The 24,622-nt window shown below is 44.6% G+C and overlaps 1 protein-coding gene across 2 annotated transcripts in view; it reads right to left on the bottom strand.

Moving 5' to 3' along the window:
• Positions 1–2,671: 2,671 nt before the first annotated feature.
• Positions 2,672–24,622, bottom strand: part of CPS1 (carbamoyl-phosphate synthase 1) — a 187,398-nt gene continuing 165,447 nt past the window's right edge. For both annotated transcript variants that reach the window (XM_083471970.1, XM_083471969.1), the window contains exons 32-38: positions 23,366–23,536; positions 21,608–21,682; positions 14,225–14,323; positions 7,810–7,869; positions 6,839–6,951; positions 5,205–5,334; positions 2,672–3,092 (exon numbers count right to left, since the gene is read on the bottom strand). In XM_083471970.1, coding sequence (XP_083328096.1) covers positions 2,994–3,092; positions 5,205–5,334; positions 6,839–6,951; positions 7,810–7,869; positions 14,225–14,323; positions 21,608–21,682; positions 23,366–23,536 — 747 coding nt within the window. In that variant the 3' untranslated portion in view covers positions 2,672–2,993. The remainder of the gene's footprint in view (positions 3,093–5,204; positions 5,335–6,838; positions 6,952–7,809; positions 7,870–14,224; positions 14,324–21,607; positions 21,683–23,365; positions 23,537–24,622) is intronic.

The raw sequence follows: 24,622 nt of genomic DNA on the forward strand, positions 1-24,622 counted from the left end.
TGCCAAAATGCAAACCCTTAAAAGAGATGTTTCTTCTTGGTTTGGGGTCTCTCTTGCCTCCTTACAAGGAGGGGAAGGAACTCTGTTGCAACAGAAAAATAAAGATCTGCCATGCTTTATCTGGATCCTGCTTCCACCCATTCATCTCTGATCAATGGGTCTCTGACCAACTTAGGGGACTCAGTCCCCTGGGGAGTTGGGGAGCAAAAGCCAACCACCCCTATTCTTTCAATATCAGTGGTGCTTTAATGTCAGCGATATTTGGGTAGGTCTTCTTTCTGTTTATTATATTTCCTTGAGTTGGGTGTGGGGCCCAGGGAGTGGTTGGTTGTGTTAGGTTGGCTGCAGTGGGATTTCTTTGAATGGAGGGGGGTTGGATTTGGAGGTCAAGGTAGCCAGATTGATTCGTATGCTGTCGGTGGATTCTTGTTGGGCTGTGCTGCAGGGTTGGATGTTGAATCGAGACCCCAAATCAGGCGCCCCGCTGTGGGCTCCAGCAACCTTGTGCCGTTTCACCTGGTTTCTCCCTGACAGGAATCCTTTGGGGCGTCTCTTGGTGGGCCCCTTTTACCTGGAGAGAGGGAGTCCAGGTAAGGCTGAAAGAAAGTGAGAGGCCATCCAACTACAAAGTGAGGTCTTCCCCCCAACAGGCTAGAGGTCAACCTAGCCCCATTGTTGCTGGCGGGAAGGGTGGGGAGACATTTTGCTACCCGAGAGAAAACAGAAAATAGTGCTTCCCTCCCCCCACAAGCCACCTGGCTGGGACACCGAACAGTCACCAGGTGACAACTACACCCCCCACCCCCAATCATCTTAGACTCAGCCTTTCAGTGAAGTCCCTAAGGCAGTGGGATGGCGCTTTGTACGCCTCCTTCCGGAAACTCGTGCAACCAAGCTGGTGCCAAACATGTTGCTCTGTTTTCCTTTGGACCCCATCCATGAGGTTGAGCATGTCTTAGCATCTGGGCAGCAGCAGCACCTCCCTCCCTCCTGGAGGGCTGGACAGCTTGGAGGCCTTGAGCGCCCTGCCTGCCTAGGAAAGCGGCTGAGCGGCCGAGATTCTTGGAAAGTCTTGCTTGTTCACTTCCAGCATTTATCTACTTCCATTTGCAATTATACCCTAACAACCCTTCAGCCCAAAAGGCTATGGGAGCAGCTTACAAAAATTAGTATTAAGAAGCTCCTTGCTCACAATATGTTTTTTAAAAAGCATAAAAAGGAGAAAGGATTGGGAGGGAGAAGGGGAAAGCAAGCTCAAGCACAAGGTCTTAAAATCTGCAGCCGCTCCCCGTGGTGTTTCAGGTTGTCTTGCTTTCGGTAAAGAGCAGCCCCTCTTCTGAAGCACCCCACCCCCCAGATCCAGGAGCAGGGGGGAACATCCAGGGCAGCGCCTGCCACACAATTTCCCCCTCAGGCAGCGTCCACACCCTCCAACATGCCTCAGATATATTGAGGGCTATGTGTGCGTGCACATGTGTACACAGACGGAGTCTTTGGGCCGGGTGAAAGAAAGCCTAGTTAGGCCCCTGCAAAGAACAGAGGGCTCTTTTCTTAACGCTCCCTTCAGCTGCTCTTAGGGTAAGCCCTAAACACTCAAAGTACTTGGGAGACTAACAGAGTCTTGGTCACCTTGCAGCCTTCTTCCTATGCCACCATACGTGAGAGCAGGGCACTCTGCATATGCCCAGAGAGGCACTCTTCCCTTTCTCATATTCTAGCAGGATAAGGCTCAGGGGCCTGAGTCGCTTCTTCTGCCCACTGTTGCTCTCCCCTTCCAACAGGAGACCAGCCTCTCCACAACATGCACTCAGCCCATGCTCAGAGGTACACTCCCTTTCTTCATGATCCCCCAACTCACGCACTGGGCACACATGTGAGTATTAGGCAGCAGTTGACTAGGGCCTGTTCTCAAACATTTATAGGATTGCTGTAATAACCAGGTAGCAGTTACAGAGACAATGATCTTGGCCTCTATTTGTGCCATTTCTTATCTGTGCAGGAGAATTAAGGGCCACTAAAAGGATGAAAGGTGGTGGGGGAGGAAGCAGAACCGGAATAAATATGCATATTGCCATTCCTCATATTCCAAAAACACTTTGCTAAGGGAAAACCTCTGCCAGACGTTCTGCTAGATATGGCTGATCTTTCCGTGTCCTGTTGTTCTGTACTGTGGCCTCTACACATTTTTGCAGCACAAGTAACAATACAACAACCATTTGTTGGTGTAATGGGACCTTCCGTGTGAAAAACCTGGCACTGTATCAGTCAGCGACGGTCCTCCCACATCTTTGCAAGTCTTCAAAGGAGACTTTCTCCCTGAGCCCTGACATAACACAGGGTTATTGTGAGGGTGTCCTGGGGTAAAACCTTCCCCCACAAATCTTTTGTCATCATAAGAGCAACTTGGGGAGGCAAGAAATCACTCCCCCCCTTTCTTTAGAAGGAGCCAATATTTCCCAGCAACCTATGAGGTGGAAAAATGCAAATCAGCTTGTTGGTTAAAACATATGTAATGCTGCTATATCTCATGACATTTCATATTTTTATGGCCTTTTCCAGGAAATCATTCCATCCAATGCATAATCTCTGATTCCTAGAAAGTTACCATCTGTAACATAAATGAACTTGGAGATGCTCAGATGCAACACCAAAAATCCAAACCAGACACTGATTTCATACTTTAACATGTTAATCAATTTCAGAATTCTTTGGGATTTCACCTTACCACCCAAACACAATGCAAATGTACTTAGAAGTAAGTCCCACTCTATTCAATGGGATATATCTAAGGAAGCCTTCAGAAGAACGCAGTCCAAGGGTACAACCTTTACAAATATTCAGCATTTAGAATATGTGGGTACAAAAGTGTCTCCAAAGTAGAAGACAAATCTTTGACACACAGGCATTCATTGGGGTCATTATCTACGGAACTGGGCAGATGTCATCAGTCGGGAATGTCATTCCTCCTTTCAGTATCAGTGAGGGATGTTCTTCTACGCTGCTGTGTTGCCATTGAACTGACTGTAGTGGAAGAGGCTTTTAGAGTCGAGTTTTCCAGAGTATTTGAGAGCTTCGGTGAAGAGCTTTGCCACCTGAAACCAGAAAAATCAAGGCGCTGCTTACATGTTTACAAACTATTTTTAAAGGATTAATTTAACAAAGCAGGCTGCTGAGAATTAGGCTACATCTAGGCCTCATCTAGCACTCCTGCCAACCTAGCAATTCGAAAGCACGTCAAAGTGCAAGTAGATAAATAGGTACTGCTCCGGCGGGAAGGTGAACGGCGTTTCCGTGTGCTGCTCTGGTTCGCCAGAAGCAGCTTAGTCCTGCTGGCCACATGACCCGGAAGCTGTATGCCTGTTCCCTCGGCCAGTAAAGCGAGATGAGCGCTGCAACCCCAGAATCAGCCACGACAGGAACTAATGGTCAGGGGTCCCTTTACCTTTAGGCCTCATCTACAGGTTCTTTTATGCAGGCATATCCATTTTAAAAACATCATTTAATAACTTTTTATTTTATTGCTGATTCAAAAACACACTTCTTATAGAGATTTACAGTCCAATCACCAAGGCTGAACTGGGGGGGGGGGGGGGGCTTATTTTGCTGTAGTGATTTGCAAGCAACACATGTTAAGGGCTTAGCTCGGTTAAATCAAGTCCATACAACAAGACAAATTCCTGCTTCTGAAAAGGTTCAGTTGGGCAAATAAGGGAGAGTACACACCATAGGACAGCAAATGGAACTATACAATACAAGCCACATATATTTATATATTTTGGGTATTTATATCCTGCATTCTTACCTTCCAAAACTACTGTATTTCTCAATTCCCCACTCCTATCATATTTAATCATATTTTAGTTCACGTGTTGTGGAAACCAACCACTCATGAGGGACAGGCTTGCATGATGGGGGAGCTCCCAAAATACCTCCATTCACTGCTGCTTGGCTCAAAGAATCATCCTTACCAGCAGGGCTGGTAATGGGTATGAAAGGCATAGGTCACTTTTAGTGCTCTCAGCATCTTATTTACTAATCTTAAATTTGGTTCTCTACATTTCTTCAGCAGTTTGCAAAATAAAAATAAATCTAAAAAGATCCTCGTGAAAATTCACAATCTTTTAGGGGCTGTTTCTGCAGTATGAGCGGTTGCAGGGGAGCAAGAGGCAGGGAGGAGGGAGCGAGAGGGGAGCTTTACAAGCCCAAAAGACCTTCTCCAGCTCAGATTAAAATTACCGTATTTTTCGCCCCATAGAACGCATCGCCCCATAGGATGCACCTAATTTTTTGGGGGGGGGGGAATAAAGGGGAAAAAATTATTCCCCGCCCCCAGGCACGGGGCAGGCGCGGGGGAAGCCCGAGCTTCCCCCGACCACAGCCCCCAGAACAGCTGCTATCCGCAAGCCTAGGGAGCCGCGCCAGTCTCCCCAGGCTTGCGGAGAGGTGCGCGAAGCCTGGGTGCACTCTTCAGCGCGCACCAGGCTTCGGAATGCAGGCAGCTCTGCGCCACCCTCCGGAGCCCCGCGTGGCTTTGCGCCGGGATCGGGAGGGTGGCGCAGAGCTGCAGGAAGCCCGGGAAAGCCTGCATTCGCCCCATAGGACACACACACATTTCCCCTTCATTTTTGGAGGGGGAAAAGTGCGTCCTATAGGGCGAAAAATACGGTAAAATCCCAGCATGGCAAATGTAGTTCCCCAAAGGAGCTCAGGAGAACATCAGAGCAACAGAGAAGGAAGTCAGGCAAAGGAGGAAGCTTCCGGCTCTCTGCTCCTGCTGTTGCTGCTACTTCTTCCACCGCCTCCCAGAACGTTGTCTTGTTCTAATCTTTACAACAGCCCCGCATATAGCAGGCTGAGTTTCAGAAACAGAGGCTTTTGCCTAAAGCTAGCTAGCAAGATTACCAAAGAGATTAGATCTGAACTACTAACCTCTGGACTGCACTAGCTTTTATGTATATGGATTTGCTGAAAACCAGCAACTCTGCTTTCATTAAAGAATTGGCCTTAGAACTGCAACAGAGACACAAGAAAGAGGCACTGCCTATGAAGTACAACACAGATGACAGGAAATGTCTTAAATCAGTAAGCTGGGTGAAGCTTAAAATAGTTGGCTTTCAAACATTAATTAGGGCTTTAAAATGGGCCTTAACCTCAGTCATGCTAAAAAACAACAACCTGATTGTGGGAAATGGTGAGCAATATACCTGCAAATTAGTGAGGAGAGAGAGACCACTGTCAACAGCTGTCCTGCGGATCACGTAATTGTCATGGACAAACTTTGTGTTTTTATTGGGAAGGTTAATTACCAAGTCTATGCTCCCATCTTTTATTAGCCTGAAATGAAAGGCACAAGATATTTGTGTAAAAATAAAAGATAACGGAGTCCAGCAAAGCAAAATAAGGTATTTCCACCGCCCTCCCTCCAATATTCCATCAGCACAAAACTTTGTACTGTGTAGGTATTTTACATCTCTAAAGCTTGGTCCAAAGGCATGAGAGCACCTTGAAGCTACCTGCCTACCATTCTGATGAAGATGGTCAAACTTAAAAGCAAACAGTTACAGATAGGTAGCCGTGTTGGTCTGCCATAGTCAAAATAAAAAAAATCCTTCCAGTAGCACCTTAAAGACCAACTAAGTTAGTTCTTGGTATGAGCTTTCGTGTGCATGCACACTTCTTCAGATACACTGAAACAGAAGTTGCCAGATCCTTCTATATAGTGAGAAGGTGGGGAGGGGTATTACTCAGAAGGGTGGTGGGAATGGGTGATTGGCCGATAGCTGAGATGAGCCTGTTGACGACTCTTAACGACTGCAATAGGTCTTACAGGAAAAGGCAAGGGGTGAGAAGGTGAAAAATGGCTTGGTCATGTATAATGAGATAAGAATCCAATGTCTCTGTTCAGACCAGGTCTCTCCATGGTTTTAAGTTTGGTAATGAGTTGCAATTCAGCAGCTTCTCTTTCCAGTCTATTTCTGAAAGCAAACAGTGTGAGACACAAGCACAGCAGTGGGTGGAATAGACGAAAGATGCATGGAGTCTTCTGGACCATATTCAGCTCCGCACAGGATTGTGCTTCTGCAGCCACTACCAGCTCAGCAGCAGCTTAAACTAAACTAATCCGTATGATCAGGATGAAGTTCATATGCCTGCAAAGCCAACAGGAGCTGAAGGCGTTCAGGGTTCAGGGGTGGGGGGAAGTCAAGGACCAAAGTTAAGAAAGTAAGATCTTTGAAATTATACATGTTTTGTCTTTGTCTTTTATGTGTGTGTTATGTCATTATAAAATGGGAAAAACCAATAAAAAATTTATAAAAAAAATGAAGGCGTTCAGGGTTCCTCCAGGTCTTGATCCCGCTCTCTCCATCTTAATCTTTTTTGGCTTTAAACTACACAGGACCCCACACAATGGCTGGCTGTAATACATTCGTCTGGAAACAGTGCTCCTCTGTCGTCTATGTGTAGTGGATAAAATAGATTTTCCTGATATGACAAATGAATTACAGCCAGGCTATATTCTAGCTTGCTCACTTGTGCTAATAACATCACATCACTCAAAACTAACACTTGTCTTCCATGAACCGGGAAACTACAAGCTGTGAGGAAGAAGAGTTGTGCTGTCACAAAAACTTGCTTTTCCGTGCTTATACAGTTCACACCAGTTGAACCCTGGGTTGGGTAGGCCAGTGAGCCAGCTGGACTACTGTCAGACAACAGAGGGAAGGTCAATTTCCCAGCTGAAAGTGGGACAGCAGGCCCAAAAATAACATGTCCAGAAGCCCAAGATTATTTTCTCAGATTTCCACTCCCCTTTCTGCAAATTTGCTGAAAGTCTTACTGTTGGATTGGAAGGAGTGTGGGGTCCGTGTTTTCCTGTGATGGCCACGCGACTGGAGACACGGGAATGCCATTGGCATTGAGCCACCGAGAAGTTGCTTCTGTAGCATAAAGCTGCAAAGCAATAACATTTGTGTTATATAATTAATAAAAAAAGATCTTATCTCAACAGTTCTGTATGTGGCTGACTAAAATAAATAAAATGCTTCCTACTGACTTTCAGTAACATCACCGGGGGGGGGGGGGTAATAAACTTACTTAGGTATATGTGAACTGCAGTTTTCTCTCTTTAAATGCCCATGTTAAAAAAAGAAGATTCTTGTAAGGTGATGTCACAGACCTAAGTCTGTCTGGTACAGTATATTGGACACTGACCACCATGGGGAAGCTTGGTAACTTATGCCTAGTGACCTCTGCTTTGCATGGAGCTTAAAGAGGCAGCAGCAAGCAGGAGACTTTGGACCATTCTAAACTCGCTCTCCTCATGGACCTCCTCCTCACCTGCTGGACTCATTTTCAAAAGAAATAGCGGGTCTCAAAATATTAATGAAACTGGGGTGTTACCAAGGGCATGTGTCTCCTGTTCTGTGAACTTGGTTCCCTTCTCTCTTGGTAGCATCTGGTAAACTAACCTATATGTGTCTGACAGAACCTAATTGCATTGCAAGCTTCCTACCCTGTGAATGCCAGCCAAAGAAGCACAGCAGGGGCTGAACAATGTGCAATGACACATTTTATTTTATGAGATTATTATGGGGCAGAGAATTACAGGATGTATGGCTGTCGTTGCTTTCAGCCATATGACCCCTTTACTCTTAGAAAATTAGGTCTGGTTGGCACGCATGTGTTGCCAGTAAAAAATACACGACAAAGCAACACACACAACATGCCTGTCCATACATGGTCACGTCTTAGGTTTGCTTGAACACAAGAGGTCTCAGCTTTTCATACACACAGAGAGAGAGACAATACCTTAAAACCTTGACTATGGAGCTGCTCTGCTTCATGGAGGAATTTAGGACGGAAGGAAGGCTGAAAGAACAATGTAGAAAGCGGGTTTCAAAGCCATGTTTTGCGCAGTAACATCCCCTTCCCCACAGATGTGAAAGTGTTTGCAGAGTGGATATTTCACAAGATGCAGTAAAGCTCTGCTATTATAGTGGGGCATGTAATAAAGCTCTCTGTTAGTCTTGGACATCTCCCTCTTTTAAAAGTGAATGTCACAGAAAGCTATAAAGGGCATGAGCTTTCTTGCAGTTGGCAAGTTCTTGTAGATTAACAAGCTTCAAAGGCACTGTTTGCCATGGAACTGAAGTCCATATCTCGCCAATAAGTTGGATTCCCCAGAGTCTTAACACAGCACACTGCCTTTGAGGGTTTTATAGCTGGGGAGTAGGATTACTGGACTATGAAGTGTCAAATTCAGCAACTAGAGAAACAAAACTTGCAAGCAAGGCAATTTATGTGATTTGAGCACGTTTGCATGAACAGGTTTATTAAGAAGCTTTGCTTAGTCACATTTGTGTGTGTGTGTGTGTGTGCACAATTTAGAATTTTTAATCCTGATTTTTACCAGGAATTTGGGGAAATGGTGGAAGGCTAGTTGTGTGAGGGCAGGGGCATGAGAACAGGGACTCATCTTGAGTAAAAACCCTCTTCCAGCTCCCAGACATCAAACCTGGGCAGGATTCTCTCGACCTTCATTGCAGGGGGTTGGACTATATGACCCTTGGGTACATTCCAACTCTAAGATACTATGATCATGAGAACTGGAAACTTGCTTTTTCTTTTAAATGAAAGTTGAAAACTAAAGGAGGCTGTAGAATGAACCCGGTCCTGAATTGGAAGCTATATTGTAGAAAAGCTTTTTGAAACAGCTATCTATAGAAAATAATATTTTCTGAGGGATTTCTTCTTCATGGACTTTAGAAAGTTTCAGCCACAATGCATGAAGCCCGGTGACAACAGAAGACGAGAAATTTAGTTTGTTCTCTTCCCCAGAAGTGCGGTACAAACTTCCTGGAGGTACCAGCTCTGAACGCAACAGCCATTCTCTGGCTACCCACATGAAACGCTGTTGTTTCCACTTTTGCCATGAAGCCAGCAGCGATAGACGGGCAGAGAGTGGTGGAGGAGGATGGCAAAGATGCAGGCAGAGCTGGTAATTGGATGAAATGCATGCATAGAATTGACCGCCTTCCACAACAGTCCTCCATTCAAAATAAAATTAAGACAGGAAGGATATAATTTTACAACCTAGTTATGATTCAATGAATTCAGCTTGCTTAGAAATAACATTCCAATAAAAATATATTTGATACTGTGGAAAATTTAGCAATGGCCAGTTGAAAGGCAGCAGATGTTATCATTATTAATTTTTATTTATTAATGTTTATTGAATTTATATACCTCCCTATACCCGGAGGTCTCAGGGGAGTTCACAGATGTTGTCCTTCAAGGGGAAAGTACTTTCCATGTGTTAGTCTACAACGGCTTTTGACCAACAAAGAGTCAGGATTTCACAAAGCCGTTTGTTTTTTCAAGCTAGCGCTATGGATTCTTTGATTCTGGGAGAGGTCACACTGACTGAACAACCCTGAAGAGTCGAGCAAGGAGTTTGTGGTGGAAAAATGAGTCAAGCCATAGCTTCAAGGTCCACAGTCACTGGAAAGAACTTCATGGGAAAAACTATTTCTGCTCTCTACATTAAGTGGAAAATACAAATATCCAACATGACAGGCTTGGCAGCTTCCCTGCTATGGAATCGCTGTGCCTTCTGGTCAGGGGTGTTGGCTTTCACAACAGTATTATAAACTTCTATCAAACATGTACTGAACACTTGTGACACATAAAACAGGCTCTCTTCGAAAAGAAATTACAGCTGTCAGCCTTCATCTGAGCTGCCCTAGATGTAGAAGCTGATTGAAAGTACCTGAGCAAGAAACCATTCGCTACTAAAAGCCACGAAGTACAAGCTTGCTTATTTACAGCAAGCTATCAGGGTTCAGTTTTGAAATGGATTTTCTCATTTCTTTCAAAATGTTTTTCACACTGTTACATAATTAGCCTTTAAAAACAGACACACGTCCTCAGATGATTTTTAAATTTTTATGGACCAATGCCAGTTCAATTCAAGCTAAAAGTAGCAGAAAATATCTCCCCTGATGCATTGGTTAAGAATTTTATTAGATTCAGAATACAAAGCAATTTTTGAGCTAGGATGAGTGTGAGATCAGGTAGGCCTGAACGGTACTCTAAATAGCTCTGATGCAAGAAAGTCCTGATTCTACACTCAGAATAAATCTACACAGATTAGCCAGTAACTGCCTACATGCACATTGAACGAATCTGTTTTCAAATCATTTAAATGTTTTTGGCGAGTCTTAAGAGCTGAACTATGTGGTACACAAGCAACAAATGTTTGGGTCTCCCAATTTAATTTTCTTCTTTTAAAAACAGCTGTTGGAGCCCCAGATTGGATCAGAGCCATGGCACAGAAGGAGGGAGAGGGGGCTGACCCATTTCTTCTGCACTTCAGTCCCCAATGCAAATTCCCCCGCAGGGCTGCTAGCTATGGAGAACAAAACACGCCAATATGGCTCTGAAGAAGTGGTTTGGAAAGAGGCACACCACAAAGACTCTAGAGCACAAAGTGCACCTGCCACATCCCATAATATGCGTTTTCATATTGACATTAGCACCTTTCAGCCTCTCTTCCACTTCCAGTGCTTGCATGACTGTTGAGATTCTTGCTTACATTTGCATTTCCCACCAATAAAAAAGAATAAAGGGACATTGGAAGGGCCCCAAACTTTTTTTTTTTTTAAAGGAAAGAGGCCGTGGCACGGGGAGAAATACTGAGCCAAGCCCCATCCAACTCCTATGCCGCAGCTCTGACCCAAATTGGGGCTCCAACAGCTGCTTTCAGATAAAGAAAATTATGCTGGGAAAGGATTTATAATCAAGGCGTCTTCACCAGCCATTGTTTTTAATCTAGAAAGTTGTTTTCTGGGTGCGTAATTCTGCAACAGTATAATGGTGTTCACAGCTCTGGATCCTTCTCTTTAGCACTGGATTGAGGCTACCACTCTCAAATGCATAGTTCAACGTAAGGAAATTAAATAGGACATTTCCTTAGCATTTCAATCTATTCTGGCTTCCAGTCTTATGCAAGCTATTCTGTTGATATCCCACCTTTCATTATAGAATAGAATTCTGGACAGTACATATGTACACACACACTCACTATATTATACCTACACTTCACAGCATGTCCCCAGCAAGTTGCACTCTCTTACCAGGCGTAATTCACTGCATGTAAATGATTGCTGGATTTTAGTTGAGAAGTTGCTAAAAGAGGAAAGCTGGAGCAGGCTAGGTTTTGGGGAAAGTTTTTTGTAGTAATACTACTTGTGCACCATGCTAGCAGCTACAGAATAACCTGTGCAAGTAAACACCGGCCAGCTATTCTAAAAACCCATCACAATGGAAGGACGGTTCCTGGGAAACACATAGCAGGATGGTGCCCGTCATGTGCTCAGAGCATGCATGCTGGAGGCAGGGGACAGGAGCAGTTGCTCAGTTCCATGTGTGAGCAGTTCACAGGTAGGATTGCATAGTCATCGTGAATGTTAACATGTTAAGTGTATTTAAGGACCAGGTGCTTAGTCTGCGCTGCTCTTCCCTCCAGAGGAGTCCAAAGGCCGCTGTGAACATCCCACCACTCAGGGAAGAGAGACAGCACTAAGACCAAGTGCCCTCGTGAATTCACACACACTCAGAATATGCACAGCCTCATGCAGGAGATTGCCAAGAAATTGGTCTCTGTTATCTGGACCTAAAAATAAAGCACTCCTTGAATGCTCTCAGCATTTTGTGATGTTCAGCATTTCTGCACCGCAGCTGTAAGACAGATGCACTTCTTCCCACAAGCATTACTAAATAGCCCAATCAGGAAAGGGAATTAAAAGAGCCATTCATCTAATGTTGTTTAATAGAAAATGCAAGGTTCCAGCCAAAAATCACTTCATTAGCATTGTCAGTCTCTTTCCCCCACCCCAACCTCAAAACCATCAAAATGGAATCATCAGAACCTTCTGGTGCAAATCAGCATCATTATTGTCATTTTATGAGACATACTGATGCCCCTGACCACTTCAGTTCAATAATTCAAGGGCACTATTTGTATTGAACGCAACTGAATTTGCAAGCATATTGGGAAGTGGGGAGGGGCAGCCTGGTGGGTTTGCCCTGAGTAAGCATTGGCAGAAGCCACCACTGTGCCTGACCCAGCAAAGGAAGACCTGGCTGCTCTTGAGGAGGGGGCTCTCGGAGGGTTCACGTGGCCTGGGCTAAGTTGTTTTCCAAGACTGGCACCTTGGGGTGAAGGGCTGTAAATAAATAAATCACCACAAGATTTACAACAGCTGAACTACTGCTCTTTGGGATGTGTTCAAGAAGGAGACTGAGAGGGGAGCAAGGAAAACAGCATGGATTTAGCAGAGGCCAATAACAGGGCTGAACAAGCTGTTCCATACTATTCCTGCCATCGACGTGGCCGCAGTAACAGGAGTAGGCTATGCCAGACAAGGTAGACACCCTGAGGCAGCTTCCTTTATCCACCTCCATCAACGTAGCTTCTGATGAGTCAACGAGACTCCCTATTCCACGCCTGTCTACCCACCTAATGCATCAGGCAATTCACAGTGGGAGCCCATTGGTACCTCTCATCCTGGCATTTGCACATCCTCCCCATGCCCAATAAGCCAATCTAAAATAGCCTCAGAGGAAGAAAAGTGCCACAGATCTGTTTAGTCCCTTCACAGCCCTTGAGAGCAGGCAGTGTCTAAAAGTCTTCTCAAAGGGACATAGAGCTTCAGTAATCAGAACCTTTTGTTCTGCTTATACTGTTCCATGTCTTAGTGGTGTTGTAGCTTTCCATTCATTCAGCCTTTATTGGCACAATGGGTGTTGCAGCTGATAGGGTGCTTGGTCTTCTGCCAGCTAATAAGGTGCTCTGTTTCTTGTAAATTCTACTGAACATCCCATTTCCCTTCTAAATTATGCCTGGATTATTTTACTTTAAGAAGAAACAGTTTGCATCTTTATTCAAATTGGATTTCCTCCCTTTTCTTGAGGTTTCCAGGCCCACAGACACATACAAACACCCCTGTCACTGAGCAATTAATCCAAGAGGGAAAGATGCATGAAAAAGAAAATCAGCGAGTTAATAAATGAAGTTGACACTTTATTTCCACTTCCCATGACCTGGTGACTCTTTAAGACCTACAGTTTCAGCACAGAAAACATATGCAGTGCTCATTAATCACTGGCCAGGGATTTTCCAAAAGGGCATGCAGTTTGACTGAGCATCTACTTACAGGTCAAGTATTGCACCTTCACAATGATTTATATACCGCTATCTTATTGGGATAGCATCATCTGCTCAGCAGAGCACACTACAACATATGACACAGCCCTACAGTTTGTAGGGATATGAATATCTACCCCACTCTAAAGTGCTAAACAGCGAAGAACAGAGACACAGAGCCAGAACTATTTTTGCCCCAAGAACATACCCGTTTGTATCAAAGCTGGCAGTAGAATTCATTTTCCATGTGTAATAGTAGCTTAGTGGTGTCAATTCTCTTCAAGGCACCCCCCGCTGCCATGACAGTATTGCCTCTCCCCCCCCCCCCAGCATGGCAATTCTTGACTAAGACCTGCTTTCTGAGGTTGAAACTGGTGGGCCCAATTCCCACACCCGGTCTCAGCATCCGTAATAATCATTCACAGCCTGGAAAGTCGGTATTGTTTTTAATTATTTTCTTATTGACTTTATGCAGGGCGTAAGCTTATTACAAGCACAGCGGGGGAATTGCAAAAGGCCATCAATTGTTTTTTTATGAGACCCCAAGCATTTTCTAATCTCAGATGTAGTGACTGATCATTTGGGGAACAGACACACAGGCCTTGTGGAGATTTATGAACGTATCATACTTCTGTGTCTCCTGCTTGTAATTACCCCGAGGCAGTTAAGGAGCATTGCATGAGGAGGGGGTGGCGGGGAGGGAAGTCTCCTTGAATTTATTTCTTTATTTTTGGTTGGGCTCCTTTTATTGTCCTGAAATGAAGGCCTGATTTAGAACTTCAAAGGCAGCAAAGGAGTGAACTCAACGTAGCGCTATGCCAAGATCCACCAGGACAAGCATTGGGGCAGGAGAGGTGGGGGGGGGGGGAGCAAGCGCAAGTCCCTTGGCAGGGCTTCCACGTCCATTTGAATTGTGCAACCTGAATTCTCCAGCATGTAACTGAACACCAGAAAATAGCAACAGTCTAGAAATGACCTTGGAGAGCTCCCATGCCTTTCCTGCAGTATCAAACTCACCTGGATTCCAAGCAGAATTCCCTTCTGTGGCAGCTTAAACCCAGTAGACAGCATCGCTTTAAGGAAGGCAGAATGGATATTCTCCCCAAAGCAGGCCACCTAGACAGTGGAAAGGTTAGAGGGGAGGAAGGAAAGTGAAAAGAGGATTCCTGCTGGATTACGGACAAAATGAGTATCCATTTGAAGAAAAGGGAAGAAATGTTCTTCTCCTAGGAATCCTAGCCTCCCCTCCTTCAACAGTTCTTCCTCTCTTTGTCAGGAGCCAGCAGGGAAATGGCAGATCAGCACAGACAAATCTTATATTTTAATTAAGCAATAATGAAGGAATAAGCAATGCTTTACTCTCAAATAGCACACCATGGAGCAACATAAATGGATCCTGCTATGAATTATGTGGATGCCAAACACAGCTTCTGGTTCACACAGTATGCATGTGTTCTGCAAAATGTTCATAATACTTAATGCTTAAATAACAGCAAGGGTTATAAACGCTACCCTGGGCCCATCAATGAATGCTACAGCTTGCAGTGGAAACGCACAGTTGCTTAGCATGAGTTTCTAGGCATTTCCTGAGGATTTGTGAAACCAGAGTATTTAAGTACACAGATTTTGACTGGAACACAGCACACAGCAAGGAACATCTGGATACTATATAGTTTTGCAGGCCATTTCTTAGAGGTTGTTAAAACATGGGATAAGGATTAGTCTGCCAGATGAAGGTAGCACAGGGCTGGTGCTAAGAACTAGGACCATACAGGTCCCAGAGGGCGGTGAATGTAGAATGGATAGTTGCTGGACAAAACAAAGGTCGAGGGGTATGGCTTTTCCCTTCAAACCTGCACTGATGAAAGCACCAGCTGCTTACCAGGGAGCAACAAAAGGTAAAGCGGTCCCCTTTAAGGCCAGATTTTAATGTCTCAGAGACCGCCTAGGTGTCATCATGAGTAAGCATTTCTCCAACTTGTTTGGCATTTCTTCTCTGTTTGGCAACACTTCTATCCAGACGACTGCCTGCTTCCCTTCCTCGAGTGCTGCTCAGGACTTCCCAGCAGTGGGAGACTCAAGTCCTTTACAGGAGAGACATGTGGGCCCTCACAATGTCTCTGTCATGAGGTGTTCTGGCTGTGAGCCCTGGAAGACCTGCTCCCCGCCTTGCAGGCCTTTCCCCCCCTGGCCTGAGAGGGCCAGACTCCAGCTGCAAAAGCTGTGGCTGCTGAAAAGGCTTGAGGCAGCCCCAGAATTCTGGGTTCAGGGGGGGCCTAACTGGCGACGAGGATGGGATCGATGGACATCAGAGCACAGCCAGACGCGGCCACCCTCTGAGCTGAGCTGAATCACGGAGCTGAAACACTGAGCATCACAGGGCAGAACCAATTCAGAGCTGACTGTTCTGGTTAGAGCACTGTGTTCCATCCATCGCCTCCACGTCGGCATCGGAACCATGGCTTCACTTGTGCCTCTACTGCCGTTTGCCCCAGCCTCTGAATCATGGGACTCCTACCTCGCTCGGTTTGACTGCTACCTCCAAGCAAATGAGCTGACAAGAGGGTCTGAAGAGCAGAAGCGGGGCCTCCCCTCAGCCTTTGTGGCCCCGAAGTGTTCGTGATGGCCTGAGCATTGGTTGCGCCTCTAGCAGTCCAGGCAGAGCCGTGGGACACGATTCAAAAGAAGCTCCGCAACCACTACGCCCCAAAGCCATCCAAGATTGCTGCCCACCATGCGTTCTACCACCAGAACCAGGCACAGGGGGAGTCAATCAACAACTACACCACCGCCCTCCGAGAGGCTGCAATGCACTGCGAGTTCCGAGACTTAGATGATGCCCTGATGGATCCAATCGTTTGTGGGGTCCGGGACATCCGTCTGCAACGGCATCTCCTCGCCAGGCCAGACCTCATGCTGCAGAAAGCCATTGAGGAGGCTGTGGCCACAGAAGCTGCTGAACTCTCCGCCCAGGAAATCCGCAAGGCCATTAGCCCGTATTTAAAAGACTATGTTCACTGGACAAACTGCACATGTAAAGCTGTATGGTGAATAGGGTCAATTAATATGCTTATGCGCCTTACTGAAACCAATAAGGGTATTGCTGTATGTAATGGAACCACTATGATTGTAACTAATGCAATCCCCACCCCTCTCGGTGGGGAGGGGTGTTATGTATTGAAGTTCTCACCCTGCCCACCAGGAGTATCGCGTAGATAGTTTTCACTCAGGTCCACGTCAGTTACTTTAGGCGGGAAACCCTGGGTTGTTGTTGCTACAATGTTGACAGCCGGCTGCCTATAAAATCAGGCTGGCTGAGCTGTTTGCTGTTCAGTTCTGTTCCAGCGTACAAATAAAGAGCTGCTCTGGAGAAATCGCTGCTTCGTCTGCTATGTCTACCCACTATTCAACACCTATGGCCCCCGGTATCAGTATCAGTTTGGGGAGAGGCACAAAATGTGGGGTTTGTGGCACAAAATGAACGTAAAACTTTGGCATCTGTTTGAAGGGGATTGGACAAAGTTGGATTTTGGGGTGCCAGCTTGTAACCCCGGGCTGAGTATCAATTACTTAGTTTGGGGGGCAGCACAAAACACAAGCTTTGTGGCATAAACAGCACAAAACAAGCACACAACTTTGGCATTAGTTTGGAGAGGATCCAAAATTTGGGGTTGCACATCATCAAACTCCAGGTCACCAAGCCTCAGCTTCCGCCACCATGAGCCCCATTGGCAAGATTGGCAGCAACAGCAGCAGATGCGTTCTAAGCTTATGATAATAATTGTACTCTTCTTAATTACACTGTTTTAAATGTGCATTTTCTATTTTTCTTAAGTAATGCTTTATTTTTGTAATGTTTTATATATATATAGTGAGAGAGACAGTGTGTATGTGTGTTAATGTTGCTTTTGTAATGTTTTATAGATATAGTGAGTGAGAGAGAGAGTGTGTATGTGTGTTAATGTTGCTTCGTTAAGTATGCATTCTGAAGTTCATAGAATCATAGAGTTGGAAGAGACCACAAGGGCCATCGAGTCCAACCCCCTGCCAAGCAGGAAACACCATCAGAGCACTCCTGACATATGGTTGTCAAGCCTCTGCTTAAAGACCTCCAAAGTAGGAGACTCCACCACACTCCTTGGCAGCAAATTCCACTGTCAAACAGCTCTTACTGTCAGGAAGTTCTTCCTAATGTTTAGGTGGAATCTTCTTTCTTGTAGTTTGGATCCATTGCTCCGTGTCCGCTTCTCTGGAGCAGCAGAAAACAACCTTTCTCCCTCCTCTATGTGACATCCTTTTATATATTTGAACATGGCTATCATATATAATGATATATAACAGTATAACTGTACCTTTTATATATTTGAACATGGCTATCAAGTTGACCGCCTTCATAATCTTTTGTTTTGAAATCTTTAAGATAATATTTTAGTTTCCTGTTAATTATTTTGTTTTGAAGGTATGCTTTACATCTGACTTTATTCTGGATTGTTTCATTTGATTTTTTAAAAACTCAAACCACTTTGAGTTTATTTCTTTGAAATATATAGCAGTACAGAAATGGAATGAATAATAATAATAATAATAATATTTACAAATACAGATGCTGAAGCAGTAGTACGGGGTAGAGCAGAAGCAACACAGGAAATACTAAGTTCAGGATTTCAAACAAAGGAACAAACAATGGAGCAAAGGCTTCTCCTAAGGAATGATGTTTGCAAACATGCTTGCCAGTTTCCCCCTCACATGCGCATTCGCTTTCTCTCCCAGGCTCCACCAAGGCAAAATAATTCCACCTTGGACAGGACTTCAACTCAAAGTGATAAAAAACGAGCTTAATGGCCCATTAGTAAACCATTAATCTGTCACTCACTATCAGCTAGTAGGGTATGCAAAACCCCAAAGAGGCAGATCAACATGGATGTAACAATATTATGAGCCTGAATATAATTAACCCTAACAATTGCATTCTCTTCTACCCATCATTCTAGATAGCAATAGCTAAACTGTGCACATGGGGAAGGGAAACATCATCTCAAAAGTATTAGGGTTCTTTTACTGGCAATCATATCAGCAGTTGGAAATTCAAATTTAAATCAAAATTTATTCCACATACTTCGCTATATAGTGACAGCATAGTCACATGGACAGTAAGTTCTGTGTGTATTTAAAATGCATTTGGAGAATAAGTGGCTGTTTTACCATTAGAGTTATGACCCTCCATTCACTGGTAAGAAAGACCTTCTCTACTCGTCTGTTTTATGGCAATTGTGAATATGGATCTTTCAAAGTCATAAAAGTTAATAATCTCTCCTTTATGACTAAAATATTCTCTCTCTCCAATCCTCACCCCTTGGCTAAACTACTGTTCTTTTTTTGTTTCTCAAGATGTCAACTCCTTTCAGAAAGTTAGAAGGACAATCAGACTATTTCAGCCAATTTGCTGCAGTTAAGGATTGGACTACAATTGGAAGAGCAGAATAATATATTTTTTAAAATCTCTGAAATGAGCAGAATCGACAATATTCCAGTAATATATTTGCAATACTCTGCATGAAATATATCATATACCCTATAGATACTATATGTCAAAATTGAACACTTATGATCCTATTCATCATATTTGTTTTGTAATTATTGGGAGTAAATCCATTGCATTCATCAGGACTTACTCCTGAGTTATAGAATAGGGCTGCATATGTCCCAGATTAATTTGAGGTGCTTGTGCATACAAATGTTTAGGATCACAAAGGTCTACATGGAGCCCCTTCATTTCCATTTAAAATACAATTCTCCTTTATTTTTAACACCTCAGCAGTGCCTACTGGCTATAATATGCATGTACATTTAATTGCCCCATCTAGAATGATTCTAGATAGAAGGGACCTTGAGGTCCCCTTGTCTCATCTCCTACTCATACCCATGGGAGGCTTCACTGTGTGGGTAACATGAAAGTGGGTAAAATGGAAACTCTCCCTCTTGAGCCTATGGGTCTGTGGGCTCACATGCATACAAGCACATAACCTTTCACCCACATCTGCAATCTTGTTCCCCTCTGAAGACGCCCATGTGCAGTTTCCAATTTTACACACCACTGCCTCAAGTAGAATTTGTGATTCCATGATCTAGTTCAGATTCTGGCATTGCAGGGAGATGGACCAGAAGACCCTGGGGGTCCCTTCCAACTCCACAATTCCAAGATTCTATAGGAACCAAAGGTGTAATCGGATGGACAACCAAGTGTTGATGCTGTCTAGCCACTCCATTGCTTTAATGCAAGGCATATGTGGATACACATTTGGGTAAATAATGATTCTTCTTCACCCCCACCAAACTACCTTGGACAAGGGCAGCCAGGTTTCCCCCTCTGAATTGCCTTGCAAAAGGATGCACACATCTAGCCACTTTCAGCTTTTCCCCCAATGGAAAATGAAACTGCAGTTTCCAGGTCAGTTTCTGAACCTGTTGAGATTACTGCAGCATCCCTAGATGGGTCAAATTTATAATCTCCACTTCTGGGTGACCTGATAAATTGGTCATCCTAGGAAGCTAGGGGGGAAGCGACTGCTAGCGCTGGCCAGCATTGCACTCTTTGCAGTTCTGGTATACAGAAAGGTTACTAGTGTTGCCCAAGGAGGAGGCTGGCCAAGCTTGGCTCAAGCAATGCATACTTAAAGGGAAAGGGACCCCTGACCACTAGGTCCAGTCGTGGCCGACTCTGGGGTTGCGGCGCTCATCTCGCTTTACTGGCCGAGGGAGCCGGCGTACAGCTTCCAGGTCATGTGGCCAGCATGACTAAGCCGCTTCTGGCAAACCAGAGCAGCACACGGAAACGCTGTTTACCTTCCCACCAGAGCAGTACCTATTTATCTACTTGCACTTCGAGGTGCTTTCGAACTGCCAGGTTGGCAGGAGCTGGGACCGAGCAACGGGAGCTCACCCCGTCGCAGGGATTCGAACCGCCAACCTTCTGATTGGCAAGCCCTAGGCTCTGTGGTTTAACCCACAGCGCCACCCGCGTCCCTCTAATGCATACTTAGTGCTATAGAATAAAAGCCTTAAGGCACCTAACAAACGAACCCATAATAAAGGAACATGCAGTGGATTCCTTCCTCTCCTGGGACATGCTAATTAGAGTGAAGTTATGGAAACGATCCAGAAACGGTATTATATCTGCAACCATTCAGGGTTCGAAGAGTCCTACCTGTAGTTCTTTTTCTGCATTACACATCATGATGGTAACCAAAGCAACCATAAAAATGTCACCCCAGGTATGTTACCCAGACGTAACTTCACAGTTCCAAAAAAGACAAAATATTCCTGTTTTGAAGTCTAGTATTGTTTCTGTGACGCTGCATTAATGAGGATTTTGAAGGTTGTATATATTTGTCTGTCAGGAGCTGGCTAGGTATTTCATAAAATGTACTCTCTATCACTCTGGAATATTTACCAGAACCTGACAGCTCTCTGTGAGGAAAAACAAACAGGGAGTTCAGGCCTTTGCAATGATCATCGCAAATAGATAGGACTCAGACACAAATGAAGAGGGACATCCAGTGGTCAAAAAAAGTTATTTTCTGCAGATAATCAGTTTGGTTAAGAAAGGTTAGATGTATTTGCACTGGGTGGGGGGAAATGGCTTCCAAGGTCTACATTGCCTGTCCCCCCTACCCTATCCCGAAGACACCTAGCAATTTAAGTACAGGTAACTCGCAACTTATGTGCATTAAACTTTTATGCATTCAGCTTTACATGCTTCGCAAACCTTTTAAACAAAAAACAAAGCAAAAATTAAAAAGGAGGCAGGCATGGGGGGGGGGGCCTTGGCAACCCCACCTGCCATTGCACCCAATGTGTTTTGACTACAGTATATGCAATTTTGGCTTTATGTGCTCTCCCCAGAATGGAACCCCACATAAGCTGAGAGTCACCTGTACAATAAAGATACCTTTAGTGAGGTGTCTTTTAAAAATGACCTACTCTCCAGTAAGAATCAGATTGTGGAAGCGCTGACTCAAGAGGGATCCTGGCCAGTAGAGTGAGTCAGCTGCCTTAAATGAACAACAGCTGAGGAGCTAGAAGGAGAGACTGCAATCTGAAGACATATTTGAAGTAGAACTGTACAGTGGTACCTTGGTTTACGAATTTAATCCGTTCCGGAGGTCCATTCTTAAACTGAAGCCATTCTTAAACCGAAGTGCGCTTTCCCTAAGGAGGCCTCCCGCTGCCGGTGCCCTTCCACCATTCAGATTCTGTTCTTAGACCGAGGTTAAGTTCGCAAACCGGGACACTACTTCCAGGTTTGCAGAGTTCATAAACCGAATAGTTTGTAAACAGGGCTGTTCTTAAACCGAGGTACCACTGTATTGACATTATGAGATAACATCTAAAAATTAGTACCTCCCCGGTGGATGCCATTTCACATCGGAGAATAGGGTCAACATCTCTCAGACGGGGCCAGGAGAACATTGGAGCCTAGAAAAAGAGAAAGAGAATAAATTGATGCTCCACTAAAATTGTGACATCAGCCCTCGCCCAACTTGTTACAGTGAGAGGTACGGAATTAAGTGTTCAAGAATTACGCTTGCGGCAGAAATAGTAATGATTTTTCTAAGGCTTGCACATGCTGTGACCCAAGAACCCAAGCGCAGCCCATGGGTGTTCCAGTGTGGCCAGCCAGGTGCTTGACCACTCTGCCACCCCAGCAAAAACATGGGGAAGAAACGCATGTACTCTGGCAGACTACGGTTCATATTTCCTTGGTCTGCATTTATACTGGTAGGTTGTAAATTTTGGAGACCTGTTCTTGGAGACTATTCATATTATGTGTACATGCTTAAAACATTTAGTACCATGTGGGTTGTTCAATGTGGGAAGAAATTAAATGTCATGTACTTCTATAACTCTAGGCTGAAATATGGTATCTGAAAATATTTCTCGTGTAAGTTATGTAATAAATATTTAAGCCTAAGGGTAAAATTGCTCTAGTTGCAGAGAGCAAGTGTGCCATGTTATGGCATCTAGGAACCCCTTCTGCCGATCTTAGCACCTAAAGGGGTCTGTGGGGAAGGAGGCAGCCTTTGAGGTATTGGGGGCCTGAGTCATTTAGGGTTTTAAACACTGAGCACTTTGAAGGGAGCCCAGAAATGAACTGGCAGCCATGAGGCTGTTTTAAAATAGGAGTTATATGGACTCTGAAGTGAACAGCAGCCAGTAACCTGGCTGCTGCACTTTGGACCAACTGAAGTTTATGAGTCATCTTCAAGGACAGCCAGGGACCCTCCTCTATTCACCAAGACATTTATACAAATACCCACAATTTTTATTGCAACCTCATTCCCCTAAACTTGTCCAGTTATCCTTCTTTAGTGACAGGGTGGAAAACAGAGATGGACGGGGACAGACAATCCAACCCAGAGAAGCGGTTGTGATGGGTCCTCCTGTCTTGTGGCTGTGAGAGAGGCGCAGGGAAGCCTCCCCCTCTTTGGCTTTTGACAAGTTTGGCTTGTGGCCAGATGTTTTGGGCTAGCTTTTAAAATGGGAGAGCAAAAGTTCAAAAGAAGACAGTATCAGGGTGTTGGTCTGGGGCACTTCAGGAGAAGGTAAAACTAATTAATAATAATGTGCTTAATATTTAAAAGGTTCTGTCAATCCCAAAGTGCCTGTTGAGATACTTCTAATTATTTCTGACATTTTAATAATCATACATGCCATAGGCACATAAAAGCATTTTGTTGCCTCCTAGATAGACAAATCTTGTGGTTGTGACTTCCATACAAATAACTAAAGCAAAACACAGATATACAACAAAGCTTCTTTTGGGGTGGGAATAACCAGAGAGAAAGGGTCCAAAACTATGAAATCCAGGGCTAACAGCTTCTAGATACAGCAGCGTCACCTGTCTCCTTTTGGTTAAGCATGCCAGCTGCCTCTGCATACAATAACGCTACCAATATGCAAGAGTCATCCACTTTTGATGTTTCTAGTTTTTAATTCCAACCTTTACCCCCCCTTTTTGCCCATTGCATTCTCATCAAAAAGTGGGGATATTTAACCCATTTCTCTTACCAATATAACTCCTTTCCCCCCTTATCCATCAAATGAATGGGCAATCAGAGCTGAACATATCACATGAAGCCTTAACTGCTTCAGGCTTACCTTAATGCCCACGTAGTCTGAAGGAATCATGGGGTTTGGCAGCGCAGGAAGGGTGGCCTCATGGACTTGCTCCCCAGTCATCACTTTAGTGGCCACATCAATGAAATCAAGACCAAGAGATTTGGACACAAATGGGAAAGAGCGTGAAGCTCGCAGGTTGCACTCTATCACCTGAGGATGAGGCAGGGAAAGCACCTTTAAACCCCGCGCCCTCATTGTGAGGAAAGACAAATGCCTTCCTTGTAGTGTTAGCCACTGGCAACACTCAAAACGTTTCTGGAAGTTAGACCTCAATTTCCCACCATCTGAGAGTGAATAGAAATGACCACCTGCTATACTCAAAGCAGATGTAGGCAATAGCAAGAGGAAAGGCCTGGTAGATTCTCAACACTTTCTGGGATCACATATTTTAAAGTCAGACAACCTGTATCCCCAAATGGTTAACCATTTCCTTCAGTTCATGTTTTACAGGATGGGCAACATTTCCCATAACTGAACACTGCAGGCCCATAAAGCTAAATCGTCTTATTCTGTGGGCACTTTCAGGGGGAGCCACAAGAGAAGTGTATGTAAGAGTCAAGGGGGCAAGTGTGGCACATTTAAGAGTGACAGGACACTACCAATGGGCAATAACGATACAGGAGGGATTGCGAAGGGGAAACAAAGGATCTGTGGACAGGAAAGAATTAGACTGAAACTATAAGGGGATTGTTTCACGATACGTTGGGCCTCATCACTTTTCACTCTGAATTCCCAGCTCACATCAGAGAAGCAGGATAGGCTTTCATGAGAGTAGCTATGCTCCTTTATTGTAAGTACAGTGGTACCTCGCAAGACGAATGCCTCGCAAGACAAAAAACGCGCAAGACGAAAGAGTTTTCCGTTTTTTGAGTCGTTCCGCAAGACGAATTTCCCTATGGGCTTGCTTCGCAAGACGAAACGTCTTGCGAGTTCTTGCGAGTTTGTTTCCTTTTTCTTAAAGCCACTAAGCCGTTAATAGCCGCTAAGCCGCTAATAGCCACCAAGCCGCTAATAGCCGTGCTTCGCAAGACGAAAAAACCGCAAGACGAAGAGACTCACGGAACGGATTAATTTCGTCTTGCGAGGCACCACTGTATATGAAAGGAAGTTGCATACAGGCTTAAAAACAGTGTGCTGTATTACAGCACATGCACAAAGAAAAAGGTGCCATGCTCCTACTGTTATAAGGAGAGAAGGGGACTTTTTTTTTTAACCATGTAGGATTTGGGGCCATCC

The sequence above is a fragment of the Podarcis liolepis genome (assembly GCF_965112155.1).
Source record: "Podarcis liolepis genome assembly, chromosome: 1".
NCBI classification, from domain to species: domain Eukaryota; kingdom Metazoa; phylum Chordata; class Lepidosauria; order Squamata; family Lacertidae; genus Podarcis; species Podarcis liolepis.